The sequence below is a fragment of the Oncorhynchus masou genome, unplaced genomic scaffold (assembly GCF_036934945.1).
Source record: "Oncorhynchus masou masou isolate Uvic2021 unplaced genomic scaffold, UVic_Omas_1.1 unplaced_scaffold_2714, whole genome shotgun sequence".
NCBI classification, from domain to species: Eukaryota; Metazoa; Chordata; class Actinopteri; order Salmoniformes; family Salmonidae; genus Oncorhynchus; species Oncorhynchus masou.
In genome coordinates this window covers 479-10,809 of record NW_027009148.1, presented here as the reverse complement: position 1 = coordinate 10,809, position 10,331 = coordinate 479, and the positions used below count along the sequence as shown (strand labels likewise).

General features: G+C 44.3%; 1 protein-coding gene across 1 annotated transcript; it reads left to right on the top strand.

Moving 5' to 3' along the window:
* Positions 1 to 4,745: 4,745 nt before the first annotated feature.
* LOC135533842 (zinc finger and BTB domain-containing protein 11-like) lies at positions 4,746 to 9,282 on the top strand. Its single transcript, XM_064961055.1, has 2 exons — positions 4,746 to 5,194; positions 8,924 to 9,282. The coding sequence occupies exons 1-2, from the start codon at positions 4,885 to 4,887 to the stop codon at positions 9,208 to 9,210; spliced, it is 597 nt and encodes a 198-aa protein (XP_064817127.1). The 5' UTR covers positions 4,746 to 4,884; the 3' UTR covers positions 9,211 to 9,282.
* The last annotated feature ends 1,049 nt before the right edge of the window (positions 9,283 to 10,331 follow it).

Genomic DNA, 10,331 nt, shown 5'->3' with positions numbered 1-10,331 from the left:
TGATACTGCAAGATTAATTTGAAATATGAATCATGAGTAAAGCTTTGGGAAAGAGGAAAACAGCTTGGTTTGTTGTCACATAGCGCCGTCTTGTGGTCAGAAATGCACATAGCAAGGCATCATCAAAGACCGTCCGGTATAAAGATAGGCAGAAACTGCTTCTCCAATAGAAATCCCCGATCACACTTCTCGACGAAGTCATGGTGATGTTGGCTAGCTAAGAGTCTAACGGTTGTCTCGTGTCGAACTAAGGATCTGCAGGCTGTCAAATCAAAGACTCTAATTCCAAATTAAGTTATTTTGGACGAAAATGTAAACGTGTCAGTTGTTCATTTTCACAAGTTTGGAGTAATAACATGTTCAACTAATTAAGACATTGGTTCGAGTCTTGGTTGTGCCTATAGATTTCATGTAAATTAACAACTAAGGAAGACTTTGTCACTTCAATCATTGACAAACCCCAAACCCTGTGCTGATTGGTCTGTTTTCCCAAGCGTTCCTGGAAGTCTCGTGATGTCATATCTCAATCTTCTCAGAGAGGAACAGGCGAAGGCTAGGGGAGAGAAAGTGAAGAAACTTTGACCACGGCTGCTGGGACTTGAGGAAAATGGCGGAAACGGATGTTGTGTTTGAATCAGATGGAGTAGAGATAAGAGTGAGAGGAACTGGAAGTAAGAGAAGCAATGTGGTGGTGGAATCTAGTAAATCCGAGCCGAGTTCTGAGTCTTTTTTTTTTGGTCAGAGTCAAGGGTTTTGGATCGATGTGTTGGGTTTTGTCATTTTGAACATTGAGATATTAAATAAATGATAGAATCAAAGGAGAAAGTGAAGGGTTCTCTGTGGAAAGACAGATAGCTGTGGAATGTTTTGGGGGACGGGAGCAGAGCACCGTGTTGATACAGGGGAGACGGATGGACATCTGTGGATTAGGTGAAGGAGGGGTTGAGGTCAGGAAGTGAGGACAGCGATGTCTTGATACAGGGGAGACGGATGGACATCTGTGGATTAGGTGGATGAGGGGTTGAGGTCAGGGGGTGAGAACAGGTCCCCTGAAGGGAGTAATAAGGGTTTGGGATCTTGTTACTCTTTTCCTGTTAAATCATAAACTAAGGATTGAGAGGGAGTGTCTTAAGTAGGAAGTATATAACTGTGATGTGAGAGATGTTTTGCTGTCTGATTACAGATGTACAGAACCTTTGGGAAGAATTAAACTTGGTTAAATCTTCTTGTGTAACGGCATTCAGAGGTGGAAGAAGGATCGGACCAAAGTGCATCGTGGTAAGTGTTCATGATGTAATATTTAATGAAACGAACTGAACACTGAAATACAAAACAATAAAGTGAACAAACGAAAACCGAAACAGTACCGTGTGGCCCAAACACTCACACGGAAAACAAAACACCAACAAACCAAAAGTGAAACCCAGGCTACCTAAGTATGATTCTCAATCAGGGACAACAATTGACAGCTGCCTCTGATTGAGAACCATACTAGGCCGAACTCAAAAACCAACATAGAAAAACAAACATAGACTACCCACCCCAACTCACTCCCTGACCATACTAAAACAAAGACAAAAACAAAGGAACTAAGGTCAGAACGTGACAGTACCCCCCCCCCCCCCCCCCTCCCAAAGGTAACCGATCAATAAGATATTTAATGTATATAGACCTGGTCTCTTAATGCCATCTCTAATGGTTTATAGGAGGCAGGCAGTTCTACCGTTATCACTATAGGGTAAAGGTGATAAAGATGACTATCGTTCCTGTTGTCAAATCACATTTATTTATAAAGCCCTTCGTACACCAGCTGATGTCTCAAAGTGCTGTACAGAAACCCAGCCTAAAACCCCAAATAGCAAGCAATGCAGGTGTAGAAGCAAGCTATACCACTTCAGTTCCCTCGGGACTGGTTTAAAGAGATAACCCACTACTGGTAACAGAACATATCAATCATTATGGTATTACATCGAGTTCTACTGTAAGATAGATAACCCACTACTGGTAACAGAACATATCAATTTGATCTCCCTATCATCATTATGGTAGTACCCCAAGTTACACCGTAAGATAGATAACCCACTAATGGGGAAGGAATGGCTTCCGTCTTAGCAACATCCTCCCCAAGATCAGATAATCTCTCACCGCAGTACAGCGGGATGCATTATACATCAGCAGTCCAACTGTGTAAAAGGTTTAGAATGATTCAAATGAAGTTCTTTCAGGGCTTTATATAAAACCTCACTTGTTGAAAAACAATATGTATCAAAGCCTTTTCATTTTGGCATGGCTTATGTATCCGTCAAAAGATTTTGGACAGAAGTAGTTGAAGAATTTTTATGTATTCCACCTGTAAGATAGATAACCCACGCATCAATGGGGAAGGAATGGCTTCAGCAGGGACATTAAGGGAAACAGTCTTAGCAGGGACATTAAGGGAAAGCTGACATTAAGGGAATCAGTGCTTCTCCTCCCCAAACATGGCAACATCCATGGACTTGGGTTAAGGAAAAGTGCTTCAGCATGGACATTGGGTTAAGGGAATCAGTGCTTCAGCATGGACAGTTACAGCGCATGGATGCATTCAGCATGGACATTGGGTTAAAATCAGTGCTTCAGCAGGAATCCAACTGTGTAAAAGGTTTAGAATGATTCAAATAAGGGAAAGTTCTTTCATAGGGACTTTATATAAAACCTCACTTGTTGAAAAACAATATGCTTATGGACAAAGCAGTGCTTTTCAGATTTTGGCATGGCTGAGTGTGAGGTTGGTAAGGGAATCAGTGCTTCAATGACATTGGGTTAAGGGAATCTGTTCTGGAATCAGTGCTTCAGCATGGTGTCAAAAGATTTTGGATCAGTGAAGTAGTTAAGGAATCAGTGCTTCAGCATGGAATTTTGAGCACGGACATTGGGTTAAGGGAATCATTCCACATTTTGAATCCTGTAGTGGGTTTGCTTCAGCATGGACAGTTAAGGGAATCAGTGCTATCAGTGGACATTGGGTTAAGGGAATCAGTGCTTCAGCACGGATCATTGCATGGACATTGGGTTGGGTCAAAATGGACATTAAGGGAATCAGTGCTTATGGACATTAAGGGAATCAAGCATGGATAGTCCAGGGTTAAGGGAAACCTCAGTGGACTTCAGCAGGGACATTAAGGGAATCAGTGCTTCAGCACGGACATTGGAGTTAAGGGAATCAAGCACGGACAGTCAGTGCTTCAGCATGGACATTAAGGGAATCAGTGAATCATTGGGTTAAGGGAATCAGTGCTTCAGCATGGACATTAAGGGAATCAGTGCTTCAGCGTGGACATTGGGTTAAGGGAAAGTGCTTCAGCATGGACATTGGGTTAAGGGAATCAGCATGGACATTGGGTTAAGGGAATCAGTGCTTCAGCATGGAACATTCAGCATGGATAGTCCAGGGTTAAGGGGAATCAGTGCCTCAGCATGGACATTGGGTTAAATCAGTGCTTCAGCATGGACATTGGGTTAAGGGAATCAGTGCTTCAGCAGACATGGACATTGGTTAAGGGAATCAGTGCTTCAGCATGGACATTGGGTTAAGGAATCAGTGCTTCAGCACGGACATTGGGTTAAGGGAATCAGTGCTTCAGCATGGACATTGGGTTAAGGAATCAGTGCTTCAGCACGGACATTTGGATTTATTGAGTAGGGAAAGAGCGACATTGGAGTTAAGGGAATCGTGTCCTGACAGGGACACTTCACAAAAGTTAAATATACGGACATTGGAGTTAAGGGAATATCAGCATCATATGCATGGACATTAAGGGAATCAAGTGCTTCAGCATGGACATTGGGTTAGCCTAATATATTAATGGCCTGTTTGTTAAGGGAATCAGTGCTTTGGACATTGGGTTAAGGGAATCAGTGCTTTTGTAAGGAAACTGTACCCCCCAGGCTTGACTCCTGCCTGGTCACACATGATGCCTGGCTTGCTGTGGCCATGGCTCGCTGGGTGTCCTGCGACATTTCCTGGTAGGACTAATATATTAATGGCCAGGCGACCCCCCCTCCTCTCTATTCTTTATTGTTATGTCGTCATTATGTTGTTATTGTCTTTCTAAATGTAAAATAGAGTAGAAAATGGAGTAGCAGATGGGGAACTTACTCCCAAGCCTGAGGTGTCCCTCATGCATCGCCACATTAGCTCGCTTTTGAGGTGGAGCGATAGGATAAGACACTTGAGGGGGGCAGTTGTGTGTTTGGGAGGCAGAGGTCCCGAGTTCACGCCAGGTATGGGAGGTGATACTCGCTAAGCAAGCAGCTCAATATTAAATAGGTGTTCTCATAATTGTCTACTCAGTGTATATAGAAATTGTGTCAGACCGATGACCGACGGTAAGGGAAAGAACAGACTGTTGGTATCAGACCACCTGTTGGTATCAGACCTCTGCCCCCCTCCAAATGAATATTTTTGTTTCCTTACCCTGTACAGTAGGTGGCGTGAATACACTCGTAGGTTGTATTCCGCCATTAAACCTCAAAGAATGAGAAGGACGAGGCGAAGCGAGAGGGTTTAATCTGTCCACGATAAGCAGCCCACCTGCCTTCGGGACACGGACGAACACTGTTGGGGCGGAGACAAGATTACCTCGCCATTACATACAGTATCTCTGCTCTTCCGCCATTTCTCACGCCACATCCGGTTGTGCAGCAGCCATTTTGTCTGTTCATGCAAGTCCACCCCCTCACGGTCAAGAACTGCGTTCCCCTTCGAAAATAACCTGAAATATTGTATTTTTTTTGTATATTATGTGGCACTTATCCGGATTTAAAAATTACAAGTTCGAAGATGCCTTTCTCTTCGAAATAAATAGCGTATTTTTTTAGTTGTGTGCGCGAATAATTAAGGTTATGTCGTGCGAGGAAAGCTACTTAGCCATCAGACGCTATCTGACTGATGAGCGGGAGCCGTACGCACCGGGGACCCATGGCAATACTAAAAGAAAGATACGTAAAGCAGCCGCTTGCTATGTCGTGCGGAATGGCACACTGTACTACCAGAGAAGGCAGAAGGGCCTGGATGAATTCACCGAGTTGGAAGTGGTGTTGCAGGCAGGACGGAGGAAGGAACTGATCGACGAGTCACACATTGTCACCGGAGAAGAGCACCTCAACCAGCATCACACATGGGAATCAATTTCTCAGAAGTATTGGTGGAGAGGTAAAATATAATTTTACAGCTAAATTATTTAGCAACACTTTTGTTTTGTTTATTAGGCCAAAAGAACACGCGTAAAAGAACGCACCAGCTGGTATATTTCCTTCGCAGTTTGTTTGCCATATGGCTCGCCAGGTCAATCAATGCATCGTACGATTAAAGGAGCAATATGCAGGAATCATTCCGCCATTTCCTGGTTACAAAAAAATCTAATATCCGCCTAATTTCAGTTTGTGACAAAACAAAGTCATTCTACAGACAATCATTGTACCATCTAAACAGCTGCGAATAATTTGTTTGTTTTTCAGATATTAAATATTGTATTTTCAGCTATGTTCCAAACCGAATGTAAAAGACAGCAACAACTCAACGGAAGCATAGAAATTGTAGACAGAACAGATACACCACTGCTTCTTAGATTGGCTTTCATTGAAATGGCATATCTTTAACCTTCATTTCTATGTGAATTTAGTGGGTTACCCAAAAGTTAAATATTGCAGTTTTAAGTTATGTGCAGGTTGGTTGAGTCCCCATGGTTATATCTGTGGAGCAGGCTGGTTTAGGTTGTGCCCTTTATCCACACAATATTTCACTAGAGCCAAGTACAGGCATGGATTTTAAGCCTTACCCTTACCTATGGCCGCAACGTTCAGGCCCACAGTTTCTAAACCCAGAGGTGCATCATGAGACTTCTGTGAAGGCTTGCCGAACAGGCCAAGTCAACAAGAGAAGTTAAAAATAAAAATAAAAGTTAACAATTAAAGTTAAAATTCTTCCTTTTTTAGGTGTTCGTTTCTCAATCGAAATGCACAACCTAGATTAGAGCCAATGTCTTAAGTAGTTCAACATGTTACTACAACCTCGTGAAAATCACACGTTTTAATATTCTTTAAAAAACAACTTCATATCGAAGGATTTGATTTGATGGCCTGAACATATACAGTTAGGCGAGAAACGACCTTTGAAACCGATGACGGGCGGCGACCTTTACAGTTTACATTTTAGTCATTTAACGGGCACTCTTGTCCAGAGCTACTTACAGGAGCAATTAGGGTTAAGCGCCTTGCTCAAGGGCTCATCAACAGATTTTTCACCTGGTCTGCTCGGGGATTCGAGCCGGCAACCTTTCGGTTTCTGGCCCACCACTCTAAATCAGGTAGGCTATCTGCCGGATGAGCTTTGATAGCCAACGCTGCTATGACATTGACGAGAAGTGTGATCAGGGATTGAAGCAGTTATAGTAAAGTAGTTTTGTGAAACAATGCGATCTAGCGTTACCCATAGACTTCAAGTTATTGCCTTATCTGCTAGCATACTAGACTCCGCAACATAAAAAGTGTATCCACTAGTTCATCGGACTCTGCGGAAGTAGATCAAGGGCTCATTGCCAAAATCCGAAGTATCAAGCTTTCTGAAAACAGAGCATGATGTTCTATAATCTACATTTGATCTGTAAACAAACTAAAACAGTCAAACTGTCATTTGGAAATTTTGCACAGAGTTCAGTTTTTAGAGTTGTTGCATTTTCTCCCTGGTCCCTGACTTTTTCTCCCGGTCCTAAACGTCTTTGCTCTGAAAAAAAAAACCGTTAACAGATAACTAGATTGATGCATCCATTCTATCGATTTATGACATTCTGGTGAGGTTCTCTGTTTTTTTTCTCTACTTTTTTTTGCGGAGCAAAGACATTCTTAGGTTTTATTTATTCTTCTAGGGAAGCATATGACAGAAGAGAAGCTGCACGTATCTAATTATAGACAAGTTGACTAACAAATAGGCCAACATTTTTACTCAAAAAAATAAATAAAAAATCATTGCACCGTCTGGCTGTCGTCTACGGCGCATTCTCTATATTAGCGGGTAAGGTGCAGGTGATTTCAACTTTATCACATCTAGATGGACAGGTTATTTCACGGGTCATTACACGGGTTATTACAAGGGTTATTATATGGGTTATTACACAGGTTATTATATGGGTTATTACACGGGTCATTACACGGGTTATTACATCGGTCATTACACAGGCTATTATATGGGTTATTACACTGGTTATTACACAGGCTATTATATGGGTTATTACACTGGTTATTACACAGGCTATTATATGGGTTATTACACTGGTCATTACACAGGCTATTATATGGGTTATTACACTGGTCATTACACAGGCTATTATATAGGTTATTACACTGGTCATTACACAGGTTATTATATGGGTTATTACACTGGTATTACACAGGCTATTATATAGGTTATTACACTGGTCATTACACGGGTTATTATATGTGTTATTACACAGGTCATTGCACGGGTTATTATATGGGTGAACAAACAGCTGACCAGCACACCACTGGTTCCCCTGTCAACACACCACTGGTTCCCCTGTCAACACACCACTGGTCCCATTACACCACTGGTTCCCCTGTCAACACACCACTGGTCCCCCTGTCAACACACAGGTCCCCTCATTATATTGGTTATTACACTGGTCCCCATTACACTGGTTCCCCTGTCAACACACCACTGGTTCCCCTGTCAGCACACCACTGGTTCCCCTGTCAACACACCACTGGTTCCCCTGTCCGCACACCACTGGTTCCCCTGTCAACACACACTGGTTTCCCCTGTCAGCACACCACTGGTTCGCCCTGTCAACACACCACTGGTTCCCCCTGTTAACACACCACTGGTTCCCCCTGTCAACACACCACTGGTTCCCCCTGTCAACACACCACTGGTTCCCCGTCAACACACCACTGGTTCCCCGTCAACACACCACTGGTTCCCCCGTCAACACACCACTGGTTCCCCCGTCAACACACCGCTGGTTCCCCCGTCAACACACCGCTGGTTCCCCCGTCAACACACCGCTGGTTTCAACACACCCTGTCAACACACCACTGGTTCCCCCTGTCAACACACCACTGGTTCCCCCTGTCAACACACCACTGGTTCCCCCTGTCAACACACACTGGTTCCCTGTCCACTGGTTTCCCTGTCAACACACCGCTGGTTTCCCCTGTCAACACACCGCTGGTTCCCCCTGTCAACACACCGCTGGTTCCCCCTGTCAACACACCACTGGTTCCCCCTGTCAACACACCACTGGTTCCCCCTGTCAACACACCACTGGTTCCCCCTGTCAACACACCACTGGTTCCCCCTGTCAACACACCACTGGTTCCCCCTGTCAACACACCACTGGTTCCCCCTGTCAACACACCACTGGTTCCCCTGTCAACACACCACTGGTTCCCCCTGTCAACACACCACAGGTTCCCCCTGTCAACACACCACTGGTTCCCCTGTCAACACACCACTGGTTCCCCTGTCAACACACCACTGGTTCCCCCTGTCAACACACCACTGGTTTCCCCTGTCAACACACCACTGGTTTCCCCTGTCAACACACCACTGGTTTCCCTGTCAACACACCACTGGTTTCCCCTGTCAACACACCACTGGTTCCCCTGTCAGCACACCACTGGTTCCCCTGTCAACACACCACTGGTAACTCCTGTCAACACACATTAAAATACCAACCTCTCCCCATATCCACGTTTCAAAAACGTTTGGTTTTTGAATTTTTGGTCCAAAATGTCTACTTTTCATTACTGTATTGAGCGTACTGCTGCACCATAATGATGAAGGCAATACATCCGGCCACTGAAACCATTGGTTGTGGAAGCATACTGTCGATATATCAACGGGATTAACCCCGTGTCTTCCCAGGTATCCTGAAGCAGGTGAAGGACTACATGAGACAGTGCAAGCAGTGCCAGAACAGACAGGACCGGAGAGGGTTGTCAGAGGACCGGAGTGGATCCAGACTGGTGGGCCGACCAGGGAGACCAAGGAGGGTCACAACCCCAGCCAGTGACGATGAGGAGGTGGAGGAGGAAGAGGAGGAGGAGGAGATGGACTTGGTGACTTCCATTCATCACAAGACCAAGAGCCCCAGGACTGTGGCGAAACACGAACTGGTCTTTGTCAGTGTTGCTGTATTTTTTGGGATATAGTCACTTTACTGAAACTATACTGTCTGGTGTTGTCTTAGGTCTCTCTGTCTAGTGTTGTCTTAGGTCTCTCTCTCTGTCTAGTGTTGTCTTAGGTCTGTCAGTGTTGTCTGATTTCTCTCTAGTGTTGTCTTAGGTCTCTCTGTCTAGTGTTGTCTTAGGTCTCTCTCTCTGTCTAGTGTTGTCTTAGGTCTCTCTGTCTAGTGTTGTCTTAGTCTCTCTCTGTCTCTGTCTAGTGTTGTCTTAGGTCTCTCTCTCTAGTGTCTTTGTCTTAGGTCTCTCTCTGTCTAGTGTGTTGTCTTAGGTCTCTCTCTCTCTCTAGTGTTGTCTTAGGTCTCTCTGTCTAGTGTTGTCTTAGGTCTCTCTCTCTGTCTAGTGTTGTCTTAGGTTGTCTTAGGTCTCTCTCTCTCTAGTGTTGTCTTAGGTCTGGTATTTGTCTCTCTCTGTCTAGTGTTGTCTCTCTTAGTGTTGGTCACTCTCTAGGTCTCTCTGTCTAGTGTTGTCTTAGTTCTCTCAGTGTTGTCTTGGGTCTCTCTCTCTGTCTAGTGTTGTGTTCTCTCTCTGGTGTTGTGTCTTAGGTCTCTCTGTCTAGTGTTGTCTTAGGTCTCTCTCTGTCTAGTGTTGTCTTAGGTCTCTCTCTGTCTAGTGTTGTTAGGTCTTAGTCTTTCTCTCACTCTGTCTAGTGTTAGGTCTCTCTGTCTAGTGTTGTCTTAGTGTTGTCTTAGGTCTCTCTGTCTAGTGTTGTCTTAGGTCTCTCTGTCTAGTGTTGTCTTAGGTCTCTCTGTCTAGTGTTCTGTCTAGTGTTGTCTTAGGTCTCTCTGTCTAGTGTTGTCTTAGGTCTCTCTGTCTAGTGTTGTCTTAGTTCTCTCACTCTGTCTAGTGTTTGGTCTCTGTCTAGTGTTGTCTTAGTTCTCTCACTCTGTCTAGTGTTGTCTTAGGTCTCTCTGTCTAGTGTTGTCTTAGGTCTCTCTCTCTGTCTAGTGTTGTCTTAGGTCTCTCTGTCTAGTGTTGTCTTAGGTCTCTCTCTCTGTCTAGTGTTGTCTCTCTCTAGTGTTGTCTTAGTTCTCTCACTCTGTCTAGTGTTGTCTTAGTGTTGTCTTAGGTCTCTCTGTCTAGTGTTGTCT